Raw genomic sequence first — 13,083 nt, forward strand, 5'->3', positions numbered from 1 at the left:
AGGAAACCAGACAGATTGATGGCTTCATGGCTCTCAATGCTGATGCTAGCTTTTTATTTATGAATTTAAATTTAATGAATTACAGTTACATTTCCCAGTTGCCATGGTGATTCTATAAACTCACCTATCTGTATCATTAATAAAAACAGTGTTGAAAAACTCAGCAGGTCTGACTGCATGTGGAGAGACAGAAACAGAGTTAACGTTTTTGAGGAAAGAACAACGTCTTCGGAACTGACAGAGAGCTGGAAAATTAATCTTACTGGGCTTGAAATATTACCACAATTTCTTTCTCCACAGTTACTGACAGACCTGCTGTGTTTCTCCAGTAATTTCTGTTTTTATTTCAAATCTCCAGCATGCACAGTACTATTTCTGCATCACTAATCCCAGCCTATAGGTTAGTAGCCCTGTAGCATGGTGGCTTAGTGGTTAGCCCTGCTGCCTCACAGTTCAATTCCAGCTTCAGGCAACTATCTGTGTGGCGTTTGCACATTCTCCCTGTGTCTGTGAGGGTTTGCTCTGGGTGCTCTGGTTTCCTCTCACAGTCCAAAGATGTGCATGTCGGGTGGATTGGGCATGCTAAATTGCCCATTGTATTCAGGAATGTGTAGGTTAGGTGCATTAATCAGGGGAAGCATAGGGAATGGTTCTGGTTAAGTTACTCTTCAGAGGGTTTAGATTAGATTCCCGACAGTGTGGAAACAGGCCCTTCAGCCCAACTGGTCCACACTGACCCTCTGAAGAGTAACCCACTCAAACCAATGCACCTAACACTATGGACAATTTAGCATGACCAATTCACCTGACCTGCACATCTTTGGACTGTGGGAGGAAACTGGAGCACCCAGAGGAAACCCACGCAGACACAGGAAGAATGTGCAAACTCCACCCAGACAGTCACCCGAGGCTAGAATCAAACCTGGGACCCTAGTGCTGTGAGGCAGCAGTGCTAACCACTAAGCCACCATGCTACAGGGCTACTAACCTATAGGCTGGGATTAGTGATGCAGAAGTATTACTGTGCATGCTGGAGATTTGTTGATGTGAACTATTTGGGCCTAATGGTCTGTTTTCACACTATAGGGATTCTATAATTCTATGACATAACCAGCGTGTTACTGTACTCCGAGAGGTTGAATATGACTCATTTCCAGGGGTGTAGGTAAAGAGGTGTGGGGCCAAAATGGACAGCTCTTTCCCAGAAAACAGAGCTTTCTCCTGTGCTCTAAGGCTCTAGGATCTGCAGCTTGCTCTCGCAGGGCCAGGAATGACTGTAGCTGTAACTCTGACAGCTGCTTTGTGGTTTGCCACAACCACTTTCTTTTCTTCCAGTCCTGACCTCCAAAGTCAACACTTATATCGTTGAACACACTCATGTTAAATGTGTCGTCCAATTTGGAAAGAAACGTTTCCTTGCCACATGCAGTCCTTGTCTGACATAATGGAAATTGACCACATCAATCAAGAGTTCCAAACATTGCAGCACATTCTCAAATCTTTCCTCTGAAGCCTAGTTGTCAGAAATCCAAGGAACTGTCACTCAGCTTGGCAGCCAGTCAATAAAATAACAAACCTATTTGTACAAGTTGCTGCTTTTACCATGAGCCCATGAATAAGCAATGGCAGCTGGATGTTAAACTGAAATACATTGCCCATCTCCGTGAAGAAATCTAAGGAACAGATCCCCCCACCCAGCCCTTGCCCCATCTGTCCTACCTACAAATAGCTGGCTGTTGAGCTGTAAGTGGATGTGTCCGTCATCTGGGGCCTCTTGAGTCTTGCTTGGTAGGTGATCCACTTGAAGAGATGCCTCTTTGATATTTCGCTCTGCTCTGACATAATGCCACTGGTTGTTGTTCAGATGGGTGGATGACTTCACAATAACCTCTGATGGCCCGTTACCCACGTCGAATGAGAATAGCACTTCCATCGGGGCTATAAAATCACACATTGTGGTGTTAGTCTCCGAAATGAATGCCCTGTCTGCGAAAAGTACATTGGTATTATAAAAGAGAGCATTTAGATATTTAGGTAGTCATTTTCAGGGCCTCAGGATGTTACAGCCAATTAGGTACTTTTTGAAGTGTAGTCACTCCAGGAATTGCGACCACCAATTTGCACACAGCAAGGTTCCACAAACAGCAATAAAATAAATGATACTCTAATGTTTTTACTGGGTCAGTCAAGGGATAAATATCAGCCAGCTTATCAGAGACAATATCATTGCACCTCTTTGAAAGAGTGCCCTGGAGTTATTTGCATCTATCCAAGAGAGCTTCAGGTTGGCATCTGATCCGAGTGACAGTTCTCCAATAGTACAGTACCCCTTCATTACATACTCAACCTTTGACCACTGTGCTCAATTCTCTGAAGTGGGACTTGATTGAACATTGGGAGTGTTGCCTCAGAGTCAAGTCCACACTTGAGTGTAATAATGACAATGTTCATCTAAACTGTGACTTGCAATGGCCACAAATTGCCAGCTTAGTCTAATGGCTGCACCATTACACAAATGACCACGAACTCGTATTCAGACCGTCAACAGGACTGACATTTTATGCAAAGCTAAGGGAGTGCTGTTTCTCCAGATGAAATACCCAATTGAAGCCCTGTCTGTCTACACGTGGATGTGTGTGTGCCGCATAGTGTCAACAAGCTAGTAAGACAGGAGCCAGGTTAGTGTCCTGGTGACGTAGATTAGAATCCATGATAGATGATGACATTTTCATTGGATTGCCATTAAAAGAAAACCCAACGGGTTCACTGATGCCCTTTAGAACAAAGAACAGCCCAGGAACTGGCCCTTTGGCCCAACAAACAGCACTGACATAAGATGCCTTTCTAAAGGAGGCAGTGGCCTGGTGGTATTATTGCTAGACTATTAATCCAACGACCCAGATAATGTTCTGTGGACCTGGTTTCAAATCCCACCAGGAGATGGTCGAATTTGAATTCAATAAAAATCTGGAATTAAGATTCTGAGGATGGCCAGGAAGCCTTTGCTGCAAAATTCCATCTGGTTCACTTTAGGGAGGGAACAATGCCATCCTTACCTGGTCTGGCTTACATGTGACTCCAGAATGTATGTTGGACCTTTTCTCTCTCCAAGATCTGTATCTCTTTATTCCCTGTGTATCTATATATCAGTCAAGATGCCTCTTAAATGTTGCCATTGTATCTGCCTCCACCACCTCCTCTGGCAGGGCATTCCAGGCACTTACCACCCTCTCTGTGAAAAGTCTGTCAGTCACATCTCCTTTAAACTTGCTCCTTTTACCTTCAACCTATGTCTCCAAGCAATTGACATTTGTACCATGGAATAAGGAGACCAATTATCCATTCTGTCAAGGCCTCCCAGAAGTTTGTAAACCTCTATCAGATCGCCCCTCATGTTCAAGTGAAAACAAACCAAGTCTGTCCAATCTCTCCTCAGAGCTAATATCAGGCACCATCCTGGTAAACTGTTTCTTGTACCCTATCTAAGGCCTCCACATCCTTCTGGTAGTGTAGGGTGGTAAGTGTCAGAACTGTACATGATGTTCCAAATGTGGTCTAACTAAAGTTCTATACAGCTGCAACATGACTTGCCAATTTTTATATATTGTATGCCCTGACCAATGAAGGCAAACCTGCCATATGCAGGCAAAATTAATCAAGATTAGAGTGGTGCTAGAAAGGCACAGCAGGTCACACAGCACCTGAGGAGCAGGAAAATCAACGTTTCGGGCAAAAGCCCTTCATTAATCATTCCTGACAAAGGGCTTTTGCCTGAAATGTTGATTTTCCTGCTCTTCAGATGCTGCCTGACCTGCTGTGCTTTTCCAACACCACTCTAATCTTGACTCTGATCTCCAACATCTGCAGTCCTCACTTTAGCCTACATGCTTTCTTGAACAATCTATGCACTGGTGTTGCCACTTTCAGGGAACTGTGGACTGGTATGCCTACATCCCTCTGTACATTGATGCCATTAAGGGTTCTGCCAATTATTGCATACTTCCCTCTTGTATTAGATCTTCCAAAACATATCACTTCGCAGTTGTCTGGATTGAATTCTATCTGCCATTTCTCTAAGCAAGTCTCCAACCAATCTATATCCTGCTCTACTATCTGGCATTCCCTCTTACCATCCACAGCTCCCCAAATATTTGTGTCATCCGCAAACATACCACTGACATATGAGGAAAGATTGGATTGACTGGGCTTGTACTTGCTGGGATTTAGAAGAATGCAGGGGATCTTAGAGAAGCAAAGAAAATAATGAGGGGAATAGGTAAGATAGAAGCAGGAGGGTGAATAGGCTGCGGAAGTCCAGAACTAGGGGTCACAATTTAAGAATAAGGGGTAAGCCTTTCAGGACTGAGATGAGGAAGAATTTCTTCACTGTCCCACAGGAAGCTGTCGGGTTCAGTTCATTAGATATATTCAAGCTGGATGTGGTCCTTGTGGCTAAAGGGACCAAGGGATATGGAGATAAAGCAGAGAATGAGATACTGAGATTGCATGATCAGCCATGAGCATATTGCATGGTACTGCACGCACGAAGGGCTGAATGGCCTACTCCTGCAGGCATTTTCTATGTTAATCAGGCCATCTACATTCTCCACCAAATCATTTCCATTCAACAGGAGCCCCAGCACTGTTCCCTGTAGAACATCACTGATCTCCAGTCAGAAAAAACACCCTTTTACCACGACTTTTTGTTTTCTATGATTAAGCTATTTCTGTATCCATCTTACCAGTTCACCATAGATCCCATGTGACTTCACCTTCTGTGTTAGCCTGACATGAGGGACCTTGTCAAAAGCTTTTCTGAAGACGATGTAGACAATACCTATTGCTCTGCCTTCATGAATCATCGTCACTTCCTCAAAAAACTCAAGCAAGTTTGTGAGACACAACCATCCCACACAAAGCCATGCTGCTTATTGCTAATAAGTCCATATTTTTCCAAATGTGGGTAAATTCTATCCCAAAAAATCTTCTCCAGTAATTTCTCTACCGCTGATACCAGGCTCACTGGCCTGTACTTTTACTCTCTCGATTATCCTTGCTACCCTTCTTTATACAAAGAAATGACATTAGCTGTTCTACAGTCTTCTGGGGTCTCTCCTCTGACTAATGAGGTTACAAGGCCCCAGTAGTTTCCTCACTTGCCTCCCTCAGCATTCTGGAATGGATCCCATCAGGCCCTGGGGACTTATCTACCTTAATACTTTTCAAAACACCCAACACCTCCTCCTTTCTTGTACTGACATCCCCTAGAATATCAACATACCCCACCTGAGACTCACCATCCACTATGTCCTTTTCCTTTGTGAATACTGATGCAAAGTATTTGTTAAGGACCTCAATTGATTTCTTTCACTTCATACATAAATTCCCTCCTTCATCTTTGAGTAAACCTGCATTTTCGCTAGCGACCCTCTTGCTTTTTAAAGCTGGATAAAATGTCTTGTGATTTTCCCTATTCCTGTTTGCCAATGACATTATATGGCCTCTTGCAGCTCTCCTAATTCCTTGTTTCAGTTCTTTCCTGCTATCTTTGTATTCTTTGAGGGCTTTGTCTGTCTTCAGTTTCCTAACCCTCATATAAGCCTCCATTTTCTTTTTGACTAAGTTTGCAATTTTTCTTACCATCCTTAACCTTGATTTTCACAGGAACATGCTGGACCTAAACTCGAATCAACTGGCCTTTAAATGATTCCCACATGCCTGATGTAGATTGACCCTCAAATATCTGCCTCCAATCTATATTTCCCAGTTCCTGCCTAATATTCTGGTCGGTAGCCTTTGCCAAATTTAATACCTTCACCCAAGGACTATATGATCCTTGGGAGAAAGTGAGGACTGCTGATGCTGGAAAAAAAGTGGGGTGAATTAAGGACAATATCATAGCTGTACTGAGGGAGGATACCTTGGAGAGTTCATCCAGTGTGGCCAGATGGGTAGAGCTCAGGAATAGGAAGGGTGCCTCAGCTGAAAATGTGTAGCTGGAAAAGCGCAGCAGGTCAGGCAGCATCCAAGGAACAGGAGAATCGACATTTCAGGCATGAGCCCTTCTTCAGGAAACCTGATTCCTGAAGAAGGGCTCATGCCCGAAACGTCGATTCTCCTGCTCCTTGGATGCTGCCTGACCTGCTGTGCTTTTCCAGCAACACATTTTCAGCTCTATATGATCCTTATCCATACGTAACCTAAAACTTAGAGAATTATGGTCACTGTTTCCAAAATAATCCCCATGAAACTTTGGTCACTTGACTGGCTCATTCTCCAATACCAGGTCTTATATGACTCCTTCCCTAGTTGGGCTATTTACATATTGTTTCAAAAACCACACTAACAAATTCCTTCCTATCCAAGTCCCTGGAATTAAACAAATCCCCCAGTCAAAATAGGGGAAATTAAAATCATGCACCCAGGAACCTTTTCACATTTGTTCATCATGTGCCCACATATCTGTTCTTCTATCACCAATTAGGAGGGCTGTAGTAGTATCCCATCAAAGTGATTGCACCCTTCCTATTCCTGAGCTCTACCCATCTGGCCACACTGGATGAACTCTCCAAGGTATCCTCCCTCAGTACAGCTATGATATTATCCTTAATTCGCCCCACTTTTTTTACAAGCCTCTCTAACTCGCCTGAAACATCAAAGTCCTGGAAATCTAAGCTTCCAATCTTGTCCCTCTTGCAACCAAGTCTCTTTAGGGTAGGACAATCTGCTATCCTTACCTGGTTTGGTGGATGTGAGACTTCAGACCCACACAATGTTAATTAGGGATAGGCAATAAAATCAGACCTGGCCAGCAAAGTCCACATCCCATGAACAAATGAAAACCAATCCCATGGCACTAACTGTTGTCTGATTGAGGAGATTTCACAGCCCCTTTGCTAATATCTAAAACCAATCAGATGTCAGTTTGTAGGAGAAAGTGAGGACTGCAGATGCTGGAGATGACATAGATCTTTGAAAGTTGCCACCCAGGTAAATAGTGCGGTGAAGAAGGCATATGGCGTACTGGCTTTTATTGGTAGAGGAATTGAGTTCCGGAGTCCTGAGGTCATGTTGCAGTTGTATAAGACTCTGGTGCAGCCGCATCTGGAGTATTGTGTGCAGTTTTGGTCACCATACTATAGGAAGGATATGGAGGCACTGGAACGGGTGCAGAGGAGGTTTACCAGGATGTTGCCTGGTATGGTAGGAAGATCCTATGAGGAAAGGCTGAGGCACTTGGGGTTGTTTTCATTGGAGAAAAGAAGGTTTAGGGGTGACTTGATAGAGGTGTACAAGATGATAAGGGGTTTAGATAGGGTTGACCGTGAGAACCTTTTTCCACATATGGAGTCAGCTATTACAAGGGGGCATAGCTTTAAATTAAGGGGTGGTAGGTATAGGACAGATGTTAGGGGTAGGTTCTTTACTCAGCGAGTCGTGAGTTCATGGAATGCCCTGCCAGTAGCAGTGGTGGACTCTCCCTCTTTATGGTCATTCAAGCGGGCATTGACTAGGCATATGGAGGATAGTGGGCTAGTGTAGGTTAGGTGGGCTTGGATTGGCGCAACATCGAGGGCCAAAGGGCCTGTACTGCGCTGTATTCTTCTATGTTCTATGTTCTATGACAGTCAAAGAGTGTGGTGCTGGAAAAGCACAGCCAGACAGTTAGCATCCGAGGAGCAGGACAGTCGACGTTTCGGGCATAAGCACTTCTTCAGGAATGGTGACCGGGGGGAGGGGTGGAGGCTGTGGGGAAAGTAGCTAGGAATGTAATAGGTAGCTGAAAGTGGGGGTGTGATGGTGATAGGTCAGAGAGAAGGGTGGAGCGGATAAGTGGGAAGGGAGATGGACAGATAGGACAGTTCAAGAGGGTGGTGCCGAGTTAGAGGGTTGGATCTGGGATAAGGTGGGGACAGAGGAAATGAGAAAACTGGAGAAATCAATATTACAGTTCATACCTCCCTATTCTAGCACTGTTGGCCCAGCAACCTCTATGGTGCATAACGTTCTGCCAGTGTGAACTCTGCCATTCATCTGGTTTTCTGAAGAACCCATAGTGCTTCTGATTTCCAGAATTGGATTGACAGGTAAAGATTCATTGCATTCTCCATGTCATTTTATGCTGCATGGCCAGCACTGGTTAAAGATGTGACCTCTGGAGGTTTGGCAAAGCTGCCGTTCTGAGGCTGCTGAATTACTGAGGTACAACCTATAACTGATCATTTGTCAGACAGCTGTTTTTTGGAAAACTGCCCAATGCAATTTGATGCCTTCATAGAACATAGAACAATATAGCGCAGAACAGGCCCTTTGGCCCTCGATATTGTGCCGACATGTGAACTATTCTCAGCTCGTCCCCCTACACTATCCCATCATCATTCATGTGCTTATCCAAGGATTGGTTAAATCTCCCTAATGTGGCTGAGTTGACTACATTAGCAGGTAGTGCATTCCACACCCTTACCACTCTCTGCATAAAGAACCTGTCTCTGACATCTGTCTTAAATCTATCACCCCTCAATTTGTAGTTATGTCCCCTCGTACAAGCTGACATCATCATCCTCGGAAAAAGACTTTCACTGTCTACCCTATCTAATCTTCTGATCATCTTGTATGTCTCTATCAAATCCCCTCTTCACTAAAACAATACAATGGTGCTCATCAATAAGGCAAGAGCGTGTAAGTGCTTCGGGATGCCCTGAAAATGTCCAAAGTAATCTCTAAAAAATGTGAAATAAAAACCAAAAGAACTGAGGATGCTGGAAGTCAGAAACAAAAACAGAAATTGCTGGAAAAGCTCAGCAGGTCTAATCTCCAGTTCTGAGGAAGGGTCAGGACCTGAAACGTTAACTCTGATTTCTCTCCATAGATACTGCCAGACCTGCTGAACTTTTCCAGCAATTTCTGGTCTTGTTATAAAATGGGGTACAGTGTTCTTTGTGCAGTTGGCATATGATTGCAGTAACAATGGCCTATTCATATTGTGTTTGAATGCCTTTTGGAGCAGGGGAAAACTGAAGGAAACATTATACAGTCGTCTATATTTTTAGCAAACAAGATAGCTTAAAGGGAAGATGACACGTTCTCTGTGGTTTTCTACAAACAGGATCATAGGTACATGGGAAATTGAAGCAGGAGTAACCAATTTAACCCCTCGAGCCTGTTCTGCCATTCAACAGATTCATTGTTGATTCTTTTCCCTCAAACTCATCTTTTCACAATATCTCGATGTCCCTTGTTATCTCTCACGTGGAGAAGTCCATCAATCACAGCCTTAAATATACTTAATGACTGAGCTTCTATTGGCTCGCTAGGATAGATTAACAGCTCGAGTGAAGAGATTTCTCCGCATCTCAGTCCGAAATGGCCTCCAAATGATTGTGAGATGGTTGATTCTTATATCTGGAACTCCTCAGCCCCCTTACTCCAGCTCTCTCCAGCCAGACGAAACGTCCTTCCTGCATACATCCTGCTGAGCCCCATAAGAGTCCTGTACGCTTCAAGAAGATCACATCTCACTCCATTAAACTCAACATTTAGGGAAATATACAGCTCTCAGTTGAGGTCCAGTGTGTAATGAGTTAGTTTAACATGAGCAATGCAATATAGTGCTGTACTCAGCCTCATTATCCAATGAGGAAAGAGCAGGCAGGAGCGATGACTGCCCAGTAATGGCTGCTGGGTGACAATTGCATCAGTTTCTCTATGACAGCCAGCTGCAATCCAATTGCCCAGACTTGGAGTGCAAGTTCATAGCTCCTTGAAACTAGAGTCACAGGTAGATAGGATAGTGAAGAAGGTGTTTAGTATGCTTTATTGGTTAGAGTATTGAGTATAGGAGTTAGGAGGGCCTGTTGTGGCTGTACAAGACATTGATTAGGCCACTATTGGAATATTGTGTGCAATTCTGGTCTCCTTCCTATCGGAAAGATGTGTGAAACTTGAAAGGGTTCAGAAAAGATTTACAAGGATGTTGCCTGGTTTGGAGGATTTGAGCTATAGGGAGAGGTTGAATAGGCTGGGGCTGTTTTCCCTGGAGCGTGGAGGCTGAGGAGTGACCTAATAGAGGTTTACAAAATCATGAGGGGCATTAATTGGATAAATAGACAAAGTCTTTTCCCTGAGGTGGGGGGAGTCCAGAACGAGAGGACATAGGTTTAAGATGAGAAGGGAAAGATATAACAGAGGCCTAAGAGGCAACATTTTCATGCAGAGAGTGGTACGTGTATGAAATGAGCTGCCAGAGGAAGTGGTGGAGGCTAGTACAATTGCAACATTTAAAAGGCATCTGGATGGGTATATAAATAGGAAGGGTTTGGAAGGATATGGGCTGGGTGCTGACAGGTGGGACTAGATTGGGTTGGGATATCTGGTCAGCATGGATGGGTTGGACCAAAAGGTCTGTTTCCATGCTGTACATCTCTATGACTCTATGACTCACATGGTGAGAGCCTTGAAATTCTGACACGGTTCCGGAAGGTACCTTTGGAACCACATACAAACAAGAAGCTGAGACACAGAGCAAAACAGGCAAACAATCATGACAGAAGTACACATGGGCAGCCAGGGAATGGCTATTCATAGAAATTAGGAGTAGCCATTTGGCCCTGTGAGTCTACTCCACCAATCAACGTGATCAGGGCTGATGCTCTATCTCAGTGCCATATTCTCGCTTTCTCTCCACATTCCTTGATGTCTTTATTTAATTCCTAACATTGCTTGTTTCCATAGCCTCCTACCAAACCAATAAATGAGTGTGGAACTCACAAGCACTGATCAGCGATGAACAGCCCTCTGCAGGAAAGAACATTGTATTTAAATACTCACCCTTCGACGCTAACGGTCATTTTGAGTGCGAGCAGCAGCTAAGGTAAGACTGTTTGTTTTAAAAGTACTTACCGGTAGCGGGCAGCGGTGTTTTTTTCACTCTCTCTTCACAGAAAGAGCGGGAGCAGCAGGGGGAAGTGACGACGACCAGAGAGGCAGCCGAGACCCGGAAGCAGGTAGAGCGTAAGCTTACCTGGGTAGGTTTGTTTCCCCTTTAAAAGCGCGCAGCCCCAGGTACACAGATCCTTGAAAGTTGCCACCCAGGTTGACAGGGTTGTTAAGAAGACATAGTGTTTTAGCTTTTATTAATAGAGGGATCGTGCAGCTGTACAAAACTCTGGTGTGGCTGCACGTGGAGTATTGTGTACCGTTCTGGTCACCACATTATAAGAAGGATGTGGAAGCTTTGGAAAGGGTGCAGAGGAGATTTACTGGGATGTTGCCTGGTATGGATGGAAGGTCTTACGAGGAAAGGCTGAGGGACTTGAGGCTGTTTTTGTTAGAGAGAAGAAGGTTGAGAAGTGACTTAATAGAGACCTATAAGATAATCAGAGGGTTAGATAGGGTGCTCAGGGAGAGCCTTTTTCCAAGAATGGTGACGGCGAGCACGAGGGGGCATAGCTTTAAATTGAGGGGTGATAGATATAGGACAGATGTCAGAGGTAGTTTCGTTACTCAGAGAGTAGTAAGGGTGTGGAATGCTTTGCCTGCAACGGTAGTAGATTTGCCAATTTTAAGTACATTTAAGTCGTCATTGGACAAGCATATGGACGTTCATGGAATAGTGTAGGTTAGATGGGCTTCAGATTGGTATGACAGGTCGGCGCAACATCGAGAGCCGAAGGGCCTGTACTGCGCTGTAATGTTCTATGTTCTGTATGTTTGTACTTTGACAAGATGTGCTGCAATAGTTCAAGACATTTTCCTTCATACATTCCAAACCCGTGACTTCTCTTACCCTAGCAGGGCAAGGCAGCAGATACATGGGAACACCATCATGTGCATGCTTCCCTCTGAGCCACACACCATCCTGAAACTTTCTCAACATTCTTTCACTGTTGCTGGCTCAAATTCTGAATTGTTTGCACAAATCAGGTGCTCCTACGCCCAAGGACAGCAGAAGTTCAAAAAGGCAGGTCATCATCACTTTTTCCAGAGCTTATTAGTCACTGGATTAGTAAGCCAGAACACAAGGCTAATGTTCAGAGTGTGAAAGTTCAAATGCCACTATGGCAAATGTGAAAATTTTAATTCTGGTTGGGAAAATAAGATGCAATAATTTTATTACATGGCCAATCTCGTTTACAGGGCATCTCCTTTACTCTTTTGTTTTGGAGGAGGGTGACTGAAGATAATAGGGATGTATGTAGCTCACCAAAGATCCTCAGACACCACCTTCCAAACCTATGACCACTTCCATCAAAAAGGACAAGGGCAGCAGAACATCACCACTTTCAAGCTCCCCTCTAAGCCACTCCCCATCCTGACTTGGAAATATGTTGCCGTTACTTCACAGTCGCTGAGTCAAAATCCTGGAATTCCCTCCCTAAATGGCATTGTGGGTCAACCCACAGCAGGTGGACTGTAACAGTTCCTGAAGGCAGTTCACCACCACCTTCTCAAGGACAACTGGGGATTGGTACTAAATGCTGGCCCAGCCAGTGATACCCAAATCCCACAAATGAAATTTTAAAAACGCTGGCAGTATCAAACCCGAACACGAGATACCAGCTATGAAAATAAACACAGTCTCAGTGGTAGGTTTTCTGCATGCCTCAGAAATCTGACAACAGTTAAAAATCAATGGAAAGAATAAAGAAGTATTTCACAGTGAATGCTAAGGTGCAGGCATACAGAGAATAAAACAGATGAAAGATTCTCTTTTATATTCATCCATGGATGACATCTCTGGGGAGGCCAGCAGTTATTGCCCAGAGGTCAGTTAAAAGTCAACTACATTGCTTTGGGTCTGGAATCACATTTAGGCCAGACTTCCTCCGCTAAAGAGCGATAGTAAACCAGGTATTTTATTTAACAATTGTCAGCAGTTACATAGTCATCACTAGGTTCGCTTTTATTCCAGATTTTCATTAAATTCAAACTTAACTCTCTGTCCTTGTGCATTTGAAGGCATTGCCCCCACCCCCCACCCCCACCCCAGAACAGAACATGAGTGAAGGGCTCAGGATTACTGGACCAGTAACAGTACCATGAGACCGTGGTGAAAATGAGGGAGAATAACTAACTTCAGAAAGT

At 44.1% G+C, this 13,083-nt stretch overlaps 1 protein-coding gene across 1 annotated transcript in view; it reads right to left on the reverse strand.

Moving 5' to 3' along the window:
• Positions 1-13,083, reverse strand: part of LOC140482418 (contactin-associated protein-like 5) — a 1,108,772-nt gene that overhangs the window by 296,923 nt on the left and 798,766 nt on the right. The window contains exon 17 of the mRNA XM_072579902.1: positions 1,720-1,938. Coding sequence (XP_072436003.1) covers positions 1,720-1,938 — 219 coding nt within the window. The remainder of the gene's footprint in view (positions 1-1,719; positions 1,939-13,083) is intronic.

The sequence above is a fragment of the Chiloscyllium punctatum genome, chromosome 10 (assembly GCF_047496795.1).
Source record: "Chiloscyllium punctatum isolate Juve2018m chromosome 10, sChiPun1.3, whole genome shotgun sequence".
In the NCBI taxonomy this organism is placed as follows: domain Eukaryota; kingdom Metazoa; phylum Chordata; class Chondrichthyes; order Orectolobiformes; family Hemiscylliidae; genus Chiloscyllium; species Chiloscyllium punctatum.